Genomic DNA, 13490 nt, shown 5'->3' with positions numbered 1-13490 from the left:
CAGCAGGTGCCGCGGGGTCGGTGGGAAGACCGGGAGTGGAGTTCGATGGGGGGGGTCCGGAGTGGAGTTGGGGGGGGGGGGGTCCGGAGTGGAGTTGGGTGGGAGGGGGTGTACGGAGTGGAGTTGGGGGGGGTCCGGAGTGGAGTTGGGAGGGGGGTGTACGGAGTGGAGCGCGACACGTGGCACCCCTGACGCGCCCGGTGTCCGCCTCCACGTGTCGCGCCTCGCAGCCCCCACCCCACCCCACCCACCCACCGACCCCCGCGTGTGTCACGACGCGTGCGCGCTGTGGGGGGGGGGGGGGGTCTGCACGGCCGCCTGTGCTGCACCTACACGCAGACAGACAACGACAAGACAACGAGAGGATTGATGTCTCGGGTCTCGGGTGGTCGAGACTAATGACGGAGGGCGAAGCCCCATGGAGGGGGGGGGGTGACGGAGCGCTCGCTTTGGTGACGGGCATCGTCGCTGCGTCCCAGCACCGTGAGAGATGTCGAGGGAGGATTCCATGCAGCAGTGGATAGGTCGTGGCTGCTGTTGCCGATGTGATGGCCGGTATTTAACAACAACAAACTATTGACGATCGTTCTATGGGTATGAATCGTCCTTAAAACCACCGGTCCACAAGTTTCAGATGACACTGTTGTAAGCAGGCGATAAACTCGGGGATGAGTTTCCTCGGCTCGAGTGGCCGAGGGAATTCGTCTGCCAGTAGGGGGGAGGCGATGATTACTGGCTCGAATCCCAGTCGAGTGATTTGCGGCATTAATTTTGGAATTTTGGCAGATTCGGACCCAGGCGCTGGCACGCGGTGGCCTCCTCTTGCGACTGGCGTCACGGGGTCTCTCGCGCCCACCGTGAAGCAGGCGACGCGTAGTGGATTTCTTTTAGGGTTGATGCACACAGCGCAGTATTTACCGGGACGGCCGCTGGAATGGAACCGTGAACCTTTGCAACAAGCGGCGAACGCACCACCGCTAGGCTATCACCCGGGACCTGGGATATCAAGCGGATGGGGGGGTTCCCGGGGGGGGGGTCCACGGAGGGGGGGTCCCCGGGGGGGGGGGGGAATCCCCGGGGGGGGGGGGGAGTCCACGGGCGGGAGGGGGGTCCACCATTTAATTATTTGCAACCGGGCCTTTTCAACTCGCGCTTTGCTGCCCATGCCGCACACACCGCTCGTGCTGCCCCTGCCGCTCTTCCCGTGCCGCGTGCACCGCGCGTGCCGCTGCCGTGACACTGGCACCCATGCTCGTTCCCAGGGCCCCTGAAGCCGGAGGTGACCATCACCTACGTCGCCGTCTCGGCCATCTTCTTCAACAGCGGCCTCTCGCTCAAGACGGAGGTACGGCGAGGAGGGTGGTGGGGGGCTGGCGGCGTCTCCTTGCCGCGTCTCCCCCCTGGGGCGCAGGCTCTCCCTGGCGACAGGGCCACCGGCTCTCACGCTGTGTGTGTGTGACGGTGCTGGTAACGAGCTTATGTTTGTGTGTGACGGTACGTGTCAGATGGAACTGCGTGTGTCTGACGGTACTGTGTGTGTCTGACGGTACTGTGTGTGTCTGACGGTACTGTGTGTGTGTGACCTCTGCGTGTGTGAGACGGTGCTGTGTGTGTGTGACGGTGCTGTGTGTGTGTATTTGACGGTGCTGGCAACGAGGTTGTGTGTGAGACGGTACGTGTGTGATGGAACTGCGTGTGCGTCACTGTACTGCGTGTGTGTGACGGTACTATGTGCGTGTGACGGTTCTGTGTGTGTGTGTGAGACGTTACCGCTAGCGATGCTGTGTGTGTGTGGCGCTGGGCGCAGGAGCTGACGAGCGCCCTGCTGCACGTGCGGCTGCACATGCTGGTGCAGGGCTTCACGCTCGGCTTCTTCCCGCTCGCCGTGTGGCTGCTGCTGCGGCTGCTGGCGCTCACGGGACTCAACCCGTGGCTGCTGCAAGGGTGCGCTAGAGACCAACGCGCCTTACCCCGCACCGCGCCCGGCGCCGCACTCGCCCCTAGCGGCAAGAAGCCCCGTGGGCTCGAATCCCGACCCGGGTGCCTCTCCCTGTGGAGTTTGTGCGTTCTCCCCCTGTTGTTGTGCGTGGGATTCCCTCCGGGTTGTCCTGTTTCCTCTCAAAGCTATAACACACACACACAGTGGTGGAGCTGGTATTGGCCACACAACGTCCCAGCTGCTGAACAATTACCTGCAAGCGACTCGATTGAGATCGCACGCATTCGCGACATCGCCGCTTGCTGCGAAAACTCGGCAGGGCCCTCCCGAATGTGAGTCTTGATACTCGGTGGGTAAACCAGGATAATAATAATGACAACTTCTTGGTTCTTTCGGTAAAGTCACGTAGAATGGAAACAATATAATAATAAAATAAAACATAATAAAATAATTCTCACGACGTTTCGGCCACAGGTGAAGACCAGGTCTGTCTGACCTGGTCTTCACCTTATGACGGCTGCTTGCGTTGTGGCCGAAACGTCGTGAGAATTATTTTATTATGTTTTATTTTATTATTTTTATTGTTTCCATTCTACATGACTTTACCGAAAGAACCAAGAAGATGAATCCCTGCAGTCACGAAAGCTTTAAATCGAAATAATGACAACATTAATTATAACGCGGTCATATATACTAGACCCGTACACTGCACTACACCGTGCCGCACTACTTGACACGATGCCCCCCTCCCGCCGTTGTACGACACCCCGCTGGGCCACGCTATGGTTTACGACACTGTGCCACACTGTCACGCGCACTGCACGGGAGTACACACCACGCGCTACGCCACCGCACGGCATGAATGTCTTTGTGCACGTGTGTGTTTACGTTTGTCTTTTCATGTAGTGCAGTGGGTTAACGCGCTGCGCTACGAACCCGGCGACCCGAGTTCCATTCTCGTTCATGGACAACACGAGTGACGATTATCTGAACTGGTCCTGGGCTTCCCTGAGTACCTGGCCTCAAATGAGTACCTGGTGCGGTGTGTAAACATTGCCACTGGGGAGGCAAAGGCAGCCGACTGTGGTGTTGGCCAGCCACTCCCTCGTGTGCCGTGCCAGCCTTCACAGGTGCCCCAACAGACTTATCTTTGTATGTGTTGATGTATGTGTGTGTGTGTGCGCGTGTGACAGGTTGCAGGTGGTGGCCTGCATGCCCCCGCCGGTCTCCTCCGCTGTCATCCTCACCAAGGCCGTGGGGGGCAATGAGGTGAGTGTGTGGCACCAGGCCCCACGTGTGGACGTTTTCCTCGCCCCACTAAACCATCATCGATTGTTCTGTCGTTATTTTGCACGCGATTTATCGCTCACGGGAGTAAACCAGAAGAATTAGAATTGATGACCTTGGTAATAACGAGCGGAACGACGCCAACGAGCACGAACCACCCCCAACTCTACGAGGGGGGTCGAGTGGCTGTGGAGCAGTAGGAACCGAAGGGTCTTCGTTGCTCGTGAAGCGCGGAGACCTGGGCCACCGGTCCTGCGCCGGGCCCGTGCTGGCAGAGCGAGACTCTGCCGGTGACGTTCTGCGGCTGCCCGGGGCCCGGTGCCAGGGAGCACCATCCATCAGTGTCGGGGCCCACGCGGGGCGGCACCCGCTTAATCCCCTCGCCCGCCACGCTCCCGCGCTCCCCGCCACGCGAACTTAACCCCGCGTGGCGGCACGCGAGCAGTCCGCCCGGGGTCAGCGACGACGCCGCCGCTCCGAGCCGGCGCCGCATGGCGCCCGCGAGCGGCTGGCGGAGGTGGCGGGGAGCACGACGCGAACGTTGGTGGGTCGCCACGTTCGCGATCGCCGGCGGAGAGAGGGTTAATGCGTTTGGGAGCGCGCGTTGCGCCCGCTCCCCGCTAATTGCCGCTGACGCCCTGCATATTACGGCGCGCAAACGGCCACCGGCACTCAGCCGCCCGTGCAATGCGAGCGAGTGTGAAGGCGCCCGCGCGTCGTTCACCTCCTCGCCGCGCACCCGTGTCCGATCCCTTCACGCCCCGCCGCCCACGACGATTGGCAGCCGCGAGCGATGGAGCCGGCGGCCAGGGTGGTCCGAATCGAGGGGTTCGGTCCCAGTGCGGGCACCTGTGTTGGAGTTTTTATGCTCTCCCTCTCCCCCTGTCCTGCACGCGTTTCCTCCGGGTTCTCGGGTTTCTTCCCATAGCTAAACAAATACAAGCCCACGCAGTGTAACCGGTATCCCAGTACCAACACATCACCTGGCAATCACTGATTTGGGATCACGCAGCAGCACCAGCAGCAACACCGCCCCTCCAGCGAAAACTTGGCAGGGCCCTCCCGAAAAAGACTCTGTCCTGCCACAAGCATAATAATATAAATAATATCTGCTCAGACCGTGTGGGGCCCTGGTCTTGGTTTGACCCTTAAGAGTACTCCCTTATGGCTCGGGGCGAGCTTGGTGCCACCGTCGAAGGTCAGAGGTTGCCGTGGGGGTGCGAGGTGCCCGCTAACGAGCGGTCGCGACTTGTTGCTGCTGCTGCGGCCGTGCGTGTTGATGGCCTCGCTGCCCGTGCTCATTCCCCGCTCCTTCTCTCCGCAGGCTGCGGCGATTTTCAACTCGGCGTTTGGGAGTTTCCTGGTGAGAGAAACGTGCGCACACACGGGCATTCATCCGTCATCGGCCACACACTCTCTGCAAACACAAAGACGACGATCCACCATGTAGCCTTAACAGACTGTAGCGGCAAGTGCTGTTAGCGAGCACCTATGAAGGCCGGAACGGTACACGAGGGGGTCGGTGGCCAGCACCACGCCCGACCGCCTTTGTCTCCCCAGTGGCGATGTTTACACACCGCACCAGGTACTCATTTCAGGCTTAGTCGACCTAGGGGAGGCGCGGGACCGTTTCAGATAATCGTCACTGGTGTTGGCCGTGAGCGGGAATCGAACCCGGGTCGCTAGGTTCATAGCGCAGCGCGCTAACCGCTACACCACCGTTCCCCACACACAGGAACACACACACTCGGTTAGACTCCCACAGAATCGCACGAGCGTTACTTGCACCTCGCTCTCTGCCGCCCCCCCACGATAGTTGGGAGGGGGGCGGGGGGGGGGGTCGTCGTGAAACCCCTGCGAGGCCCGACAAGGGGGGCGGGGTGCTGGTGGGAAGAGACCAACTCGGATCCCATTACCGCGCCCCCCCCCCCAATCCCCGTGCCCCTTGCCCCCCCTCGCCGTGTAATTGCGTTAAGCTGCTTTTACCCGCGGCGCCGCGCCAGGGTTCAGCCCCCGCTCGCCGCGGGCCCCCCGCGCCGCGCCGCCGCATTAGTCACGAGCGTCTGCGAGGACGAGCGCTCGGGCCGGCTGAGTCACTGCTTCCCGGTGAGATGGGGGGGCCTCCCCGGGGGGGGCGGGGGGGTGGGGGCACGTCGTGGGAGATTGGCGGCGTGTGGTAAGGATGGGGGGGGGTGGGCAGGAGAAAGAGAGCGAGAGAGAGGTGCGCCGGCCCACGGCGAGCTGATATGAACGGCGATTCGAGAAAGAACGGTGATCCATCCGCAAACTCTGGCGAGCGGCTCTTACCTCGTAGCTACCGCCCTCCTGTGCTCTGTGTGTCCTGGACTGTGCCACGGGAGCACGGAGCTTCGTCCATGAGATTTGTTTACTTTGTGTAATTAACCATCGATGGACGTAACACATCGGAACCAAACCAATACGTGATTTGAAACGTGAACACCAGCCACGTGGCTCCCAATCCCCCAGCAGTAACGTGTGTGCGTTGTCTTGAAAAAAACATCCGTAGGTAAAGAGGTGGTGGGTTTGGAGGATCTGAGATTTCCGGCATTCATCCAGCAGCGGATTCACCTTGGCCGATGATGATGAAGTTGGCCGATGATGACGATTATTAAAATGGCAGAAGAATAAGAAGTGGGGGACGGTGGATGTGAAGTCGACATGGATTAAATCTCCGGGCTGCCTCCGCGGGGACGCGGTTGGGCGCTCGGCGCGCATCCGTCGGGCGCTGTCGACGCACCGCCTGCGAGCCACGTGGTCGGTCGTGCCGGGGGGGGGGGGGGGGGTGAATCAATTATTCGCATATTATGCAAACGACGTGCGGATTATCGATGACCGTCAGGTTTAGGTGAACGGCGCGGAGCTGTGGTCGCGAGACGGGACGCAGAACGCGGGGCGGGCGGGCGGGCGGGATGAGGGTTTGAAGTGGAGATGAATGAGAATAGATTGCCGATTGCGCGCGCGTGCGCGATCGCAACGGTGCGTGTGGAACCGGGACCCGCTGTGGGGCGGTGGTGCCATCGCTCCTCCTGCATGGCGTGTCGCGGCGGCGGCGTCCTCCTCCGGCCGCGATCTCAAGCCTCGTCTCCCTCTCCACTCGCCCTTGCATCCCAATGCTCTCGTTAAGTTCAACTTGTGCCCATAAAACAATTGTATAACGGGCGAATGAATGAATGGGAGTGAATTGTTACGAGCCGAGTAGTCCGTGCGCTCAGAGATTGCCCAAGTGAGTTTATGGCTCCATGACTAAATAATAATAATATCTTAAATTCACCGTTCAGCCAAACAACCGTCTTGCGCGTCACGTCACGGACTCACTGTGTCACGTGTGGTGGTGACGTCCTTGTGACATCAGGGTGCCGTAACGACGCACTCGATTTCTAAGTCGTTCTGATTCATGAAGCATCAGCCGAGGTTTAGCCTGGATGGTGCTTGCATGGGCGACCACCACCATTTCGTACTTCAGGTGCTATAGGCTGCTGCTGCTGCGCAGCTTTGCGGTGGGCAGCAGAGGGCGGTGCGGCAAAACCCATCGCTCGACTGGCACCTCTGTGCTCCCCGCCTACACCATCCCACCGTGAGCGGCGTGGCGAAGTATGGCCAATGTAACCTCCACGAGCTGGACGGCGTTCGGAGGCCCTCGCCCAGAAATGGGTTGGCAGAAGGGCCGTACGTGCCACGTGCCAAGCTGCGCCGCACGGCCGGAGGGACCGCGGCCTCCGCTCGCGTGTTCATGGGGAACGGCCGAATGCTCTGTGGGCTGCGTCTCTCCCCGCGAGCAATCGACATGGAGACGCGGGAGGTGACGGGCTGAGAGTCGGCTCTGGCGTTGAGCTGTCGGAGCAGCTCCCAGCGGCTGGTGCCGCCCGCTCAGCTGGGCTCGGGGGTAACGCGCAGGGCAGCGCTTGGGCTGCGAGACAAATGATCTGCTGCTGCGTTGGCAGTGGTACGCAAGCACAGCAAAGAACTCGACACGTCCCGTGTCAAGAATAACAACACCACTGTGTGTGAGCTGAAACGTACACGATAGGCAGCGTTTCGGACAATGGCCCTTTGTCATTGTACGATTGGTGAAGATTTGTGAGCTTCTAACCTAAGCCTTCCACACACCTCCGTGTGTGTGTGTGGTTCTGTGTGTGAGTGTAGTTCTATGTGTCGTTCAGTTTGTGTGTTGGGTTGTCTGTGTGTGAGTGTAGTTCTATGTGTCGTTCAGTTTGTGTGTTGGGTTGTCTGTGTGTGAGTGGTTCTGTATGTGGTGCTGGCCACCCACCGCCTCGTGTGCTGTGCCGGCCTTCTCAGGTGCTCGCTAACAGAACTTGCCCCAACAGTCTGTTAAGGCTACAGTGGGATCTTTGTCTTTATAGATCTACGTGTGGTTTGTGTGCTTGTAGTTTTACATGAGGTTCAGTTAATGTGTGTGTGTGTGTGTGGTTCTGTGTGTGTGTGTTTGTGTCTTTGTAGGTCTTTGTGTAGTTCTGTGTGTGTGTGCAGCTATATATGTGTGTGTGTGTGTAACTCGAGTTGTATATATTGGGCTGTGTGTGTGCACGTGGTCCTGGCTGTGTAAAGCTGCGTGGCCGGGAGTGAGAACCATTCCCGGTTCACCTTGCGACAGAGATGTCCTCTGGCTCCTACACTATTTAACATCTTCATTGAGCACGTAGTTCAATAACTTTTTATGGCATGGCTACCTATTGGTCAAACGTTATGTCTGCTGATTATCTGCTAATTGCTGCCTTGCCGCCACGTGACCAAGGAGATTCTGTTTGGCCGCAATGGGTTCGAGAAGAGATGGACTGATGTTGTACAGGAGGATGTGGAGCTGGGTGGACTTGCTGATGACTGGTACCAGCGGTGTTAAGATCGGCCCCTATGGAGGAGGCTCGTGAAGGACGCTACTGGGCAGTTGGAGGCAGTCGCCCTCCAACAACAACGGAGGGCAGAGGAGCGACGCTCACAACAGCGAGCGCAGCTGAAATCCAGCAAGTTCGCACAGGTGGTGGCTCTGCCAGTATCTCTGTTAACCAATGGAACCTGGGTCTGTCCCATGACCTCCTGTCCGCAAACCTTCCACACTTCACATGGCCTCATAGTGCACCTAGCCTGGCACACGGGTGCTGCGTCGACGTGACCGCCACTCGGTGGCGAATGGCAGCTGTTGCGTGTGCGTCTGTGTGCTTCAGGTTTGTACGTATTACGTTGTGTGTGTGTGCACGTGGTCGTGTGTATGCGCATGCAGTTCGATGTGTGTGTGTATATTCTATTATCTGTGGAAAGCGGGAGTACAGCGGTTAGTGCACGGCGCTACGAACCCAGCGGTCTGAGTTAGATTTCCACTCGCAGCCAATATCGGTGACGAATATCTGCACCGGTCCTGAGCCCTCCCCTACGTCGACTCGCTCACGGCACTTGCCCCAACAGTCTATTAAAGACCGTGGGGGGGTTTGCGAGGGATCTTTGTTGTCCGTGCCGAGCCACGGGGTGGGGGAAGGGGGGGGGCCCGTAGACGCGTCGGCTCGCGTCGCCCGCCGCGTCCGTCTCGCTCGCAATTAAACGCGCTCCTGGGACTAACTCGATTGGGCCGCTCCGTGGCCGCGTTAACCGCGTTACGCGCACCCCGGTTAACCGCGTTACGCGCGCTCTAGATTAATGGCGCGGCCGCCGCAAACGATGTTTGTGTGGCGGCCCAGGCGCGCGCTCCGGCCTTCGTGCCGCCGCCGCCGCCGTAGTCGAGCAACGTCGCTGATTGTTACCCTCAAGTGGGGACGTTCTTGTTGTTGTTTGTGTTTCGGTAACAAAGTGCGGCGTGATTGCGTTATGTGCGTGTGCGAGTGCGTGTGTCAGTGTGTGGTGGGGAGCGGTAGTGTGGCGGTTAGCGTGCTGCGCTGCGAACCCGGCGACCCGAGTTCGATTCCCGCTCACGGCCAACACCGGTGGCGATTATCTGAACCGGTCGTGGGCCTCCCCTAGGTCGACTCAGCCTCACATGAGTATTTGGTGTGGTGTGTAAACATCACCACTGGGGAGACAAAGGCGGTCGGGCGTGGTGCTGGCCACCCACCCCCTCGTGTACCGTTCCGGCCTTCATAGGTGCTCGCTAACAGCACTTGCCCCTAAAGTCTGTTAAGGCTATATGGGGGATCTTTGTCTTTGTCAGTGTGTGAGTGCGTGTGTGAGTGCGTGTGTGTGTGTTTGGCAATGATTATTCAACATCGCCTTGCCAGGCACACTTAGAGAATGCTTCTGGAGCACCAATGTGGTTCCATCCCTGGGTTTGACCAGCAGGCTGATTAGTGTGAGGAGCTCACAGATCCTTGAAAGATCTGGACAGAATCCCAACGGTGCATTCATCCGGAATGCGAAGCTGCGTTATCTGAGTCATGTAGCCTCGCATGCCCAGCCACCACATGTTCAAGCAGCTTCTGTTTGGCTGGATAGAGGGGGCTAAACGGGCACGACATGGGCTAGAGAAGAGATGGACTGATGCGGTTCAGAAGGATGTGGAGCTGAGTGGACTTGCCGATGACCGGTACCAGCGGTGTTAAGATCGGGCTCTGTGGAGGAGGCTCGTGAAGGACGCTGCTGCTACTGGGCCAGTTGGAGGCAGTCGCCCTCCACCAAAAACGGAGGGCAGAGGAGCGACGTTCACAACAACGAGCGGAGCGCCGGGTGGCTAAAGCGCAGCAAGTTGGCACAGTAGGGGGCACAGGTGGTGCATCAGCCAGTCATCTTATTCAGGCAACCCATGGCACCTGCTGGGTCTGTCCCGTAACCTCCTGTCAGTGAGCCTTCGACACTTCGCCTGGCCTCAAAGTGCACATAGGATGGCCCAAGCACCATGGTGACGTCACCGCCACTTCGTGGTGAACAGCGGTTGTTGTTGTCTTATATGGCATTCGTGAGTGATTGTGGTGCTGGCCACTCACCAGCAGCGTTTGGCACAAGAGCCTGTGCAGGCTACATGTGGCATCTTTGTGTGAGTGAATAAGTGTGTGTGTGTGAGAGTGTAAAGAGTGTTCGAGTATGTGAGCGAGATCGCTTCTGTGTGTGAGCGTCTTTGAGTGTGTGTCGGTAAGTGTCTGAGTCTTTTAAGTACGTGAGAGTCTTGTGTGTGCGAGCCCGTATGAGAGTGTGTACGTGAATGTAAGCGTGTGTGTGTATGTGCATTAGGCTGCGTTGGAGGCATTCGCCCTCCAGCAACAGTGGAGGGCACAGGAGCGACGCTCACAACAGCAAGCGCCGCGCCGGGCGCCTGAAACGCAGAAATTTGGCAAAGTGGGGAGCAAAGGTGGTGCATCTGACGGTCATTTCAGTTAACCCATGGCACGTGGGTCTGTCCCGTGACCTCCCAGCAAGCCTTTGACACTTCACGTCGCCTCAAAGTCCACCTAGCCTGGCACAAGCGCAGTGGTGACGTCACCGCCACTTAGTGGCGAATGGCGGGTGTTGTTAGTGTTATATATGTCTGTTGTCTGTATATGTGCCTGTATGTACGTCTCTGTATGTGTGTGCACGCGTGTGACACGTTTGTACGTACGTCTCTGTGTCTCGGTGTGCGTGCATGTGCCTGTGTGTCTCGGTGTGCGTGCGTGTGCATGTGTGTCTGTACGTACGTCTCTGTGTGTCTCGGTGTGCGTGTGTGTGCCTGTGTGTCTGTACGTACGTCTCGGTGTGTCTCGGTGTGCGTGCGTGTGCCTGTGTGTCTGTACGTAGGTCTCTGTGTGTCTCGGTGTGCGTGCGTGTGCCTGTGTGTCTGTACGTAGGTCTCTGTGTGTCTCGGTGTGCGTGCGTGTGCCTGTGTGTCTGTACGTAGGTCTCTGTGTGTCTCGGTGTGCGTGTGCCTGTGTGTCGGTACGTACGTCTCTGTGTGTCTCGGTGTGCGTGCGTGTGCCTGTGTGTCTGTACGTAGGTCTCTGTGTGTCTCGGTGTGCGTGCGTGTGCCTGTGTGTCTGTACGTACGTCTCTGTGTGTCTCTGCGTGCGTGCGTGTGCCTGTGTGTCTGTACGTACGTCTCTGTGTGTCTCGGCGTGCGTGTGCCTGTGTGTCTGTACGTACGTCTCTGTGTGTCTCTGCGTGCGTGCGTGTGCGTGCCTGTGTGTCGGTACGTACGTCCCGGTGTGTCTCGGCGTGCGTGTGCCTGTGTGTCTGTACGTACGTCTCTGTGTGTCTCTGCGTGCGTGTGCCTGTGTGTCGGTACGTACGTCCCGGTGTGTCTCGGCGTGCGTGTGCCTGTGTGTCTGTACGTACGTCTCGGTGTGTCTCTGCGTGTGCGTGCCTGTGTGTCTGTACGTACGTCCCGGTGTGTCTCGGCGTGCGTGTGCCTGTGTGTCTGTATGTACGTCTCGGTGTGTCTCTGCGTGCGTGCGTGTGCGTGCCTGTGTGTCTGTACGTACGTCCCGGTGTGTCTCTGCGTGCGTGTGCCTGTGTGTCTGTACGTACGTCTCGGTGTGTCTCGGCGTGCGTGCGTGCGTGTGCCTGTGTGTCGGTACGTACGTCTCGGTGTGTCTCGGCGTGCGTGCGTGTGCGTGCCTGTGTGTCTGTACGTACGTCCCGGTGTGTCTCTGCGTGCGTGTGCCTGTGTGTCTGTACGTACGTCTCGGTGTGTCTCGGCGTGCGTGCGTGTGCCTGTGTGTCGGTACGTACGTCTCGGTGTGTCTCGGCGTGCGTGCGTGTGCGTGCCTGTGTGTCTGTACGTACGTCCCGGTGTGTCTCGGCGTGCGTGTGCCTGTGTGTCTGTACGTACGTCTCGGTGTGTCTCGGCGTGCATGCGTGCGTGTGCCTGTGTGTCGGTACGTACGTCTCTGTGTGTCTCTGCGCGCGTGTGCCTGTGTGTCTGTACGTACGTCCCGGTGTGTCTCGGTGTGCGTGTGTGTGCCTGTGTGTCTGTACGTAGTCTCTGTGTGTCTCGGTGTGCGTGCGTGTGCCTGTGTGTCGGTACGTAGTCTCTGTGTGTCTCTGCGTGCGTGTGCCTGTGTGTCTACGTACGTCCCGGTGTGTCTCTGCGTGCGTGTGCCTGTGTGTCTGTACGTACGTCCCGGTGTGTCTCGGCGTGCGTGCGTGTGCCTGTGTGTCTGTACGTACGTCCCGGTGTGTCTCTGCGTGTGTGTGCCTGTGTGTCTCTGCGTGCGTGTGCCTGTGTGTCTGTACGTACGTCCCGGTGTGTCTCGGCGTGCGTGTGTGTCTGTGTGTCTGTACGTCCCGGTGTGTCTCTGCGTGTGTGTGCCTGTGTGTCTCTGCGTGCGTGTGTCTGTACGTACGTCCCGGTGTGTCTCGGCGTGCGTGTGCCTGTGTGTCTGTACGTACGTCTCGGTGTGTCTCTGCGTGCGTGTGTGTGCCTGTGTGTCTGTACGTACGTCTCGGTGTGTCTCTGCGTGCGTGTGTGTGCCTGTGTGTCTGTACGTACGTCCCGGTGTGTCTCTGCGTGTGTGTGCCTGTGTGTCTCTGCGTGCGTGTGTGTGCCTGTGTGTCTGTACGTACGTCTCGGTGTGTCTCTGCGTGCGTGTGTGTGCCTGTGTGTCTGTACGTACGTCCCGGTGTGTCTCTGCGTGTGTGTGCCTGTGTGTCTCTGCGTGCGTGTGTGTGCCTGTGTGTCTGTACGTACGTCTCGGTGTGTCTCTGCGTGCGTGTGTGTGCCTGTGTGTCTGTACGTACGTCCCGGTGTGTCTCTGCGTGTGTGTGCCTGTGTGTCTCTGCGTGCGTGTGTGTGCCTGTGTGTCTGTACGTACGTCCCGGTGTGTCTCTGCGTGCGTGTGCCTGTGTGTCTGTACGTACGTCCCGGTGTGTCTCGGCGTGCGTGCGTGTGCCTGTGTGTCTGTACGTACGTCCCGGTGTGTCTCTGCGTGTGTGTGCCTGTGTGTCTCTGCGTGCGTGTGCCTGTGTGTCTGTACGTACGTCCCGGTGTGTCTCGGCGTGCGTGTGTGTCTGTGTGTCTGTACGTCCCGGTGTGTCTCTGCGTGTGTGTGCCTGTGTATCTCTGCGTGCGTGTGTCTGTACGTACGTCCCGGTGTGTCTCGGCGTGCGTGTGCCTGTGTGTCTGTACGTACGTCTCGGTGTGTCTCTGCGTGCGTGTGTGTGCCTGTGTGTCTGTACGTACGTCTCGGTGTGTCTCTGCGTGCGTGTGTGTGCCTGTGTGTCTGTACGTACGTCCCGGTGTGTCTCTGCGTGTGTGTGCCTGTGTGTCTCTGCGTGCGTGTGTGTGCCTGTGTGTCTGTACGTACGTCTCGGTGTGTCTCTGCGTGCGTGTGTG

General features: G+C 59.1%; 1 protein-coding gene across 1 annotated transcript in view; it reads left to right on the top strand.

Annotated features, from left to right (window-relative positions):
• The window catches only part of SLC10A7 (solute carrier family 10 member 7), a 34869-nt gene that overhangs the window by 271 nt on the left and 21108 nt on the right, over positions 1 to 13490 (top strand). The window contains exons 2-5 of the mRNA XM_061563818.1: positions 1263 to 1345; positions 1808 to 1944; positions 3133 to 3208; positions 4551 to 4589. Of these exons, the coding sequence (XP_061419802.1) occupies positions 1263 to 1345; positions 1808 to 1944; positions 3133 to 3208; positions 4551 to 4589 (335 nt within the window). The remainder of the gene's footprint in view (positions 1 to 1262; positions 1346 to 1807; positions 1945 to 3132; positions 3209 to 4550; positions 4590 to 13490) is intronic.

This window comes from Lethenteron reissneri, chromosome 32, assembly GCF_015708825.2.
Source record: "Lethenteron reissneri isolate LAM-NWPU_2019-01 chromosome 32, ASM1570882v1, whole genome shotgun sequence".
NCBI lineage: Eukaryota > Metazoa > Chordata > Hyperoartia > Petromyzontiformes > Petromyzontidae > Lethenteron > Lethenteron reissneri.
This window is presented reverse-complemented; position numbering and strand designations above follow the sequence as displayed.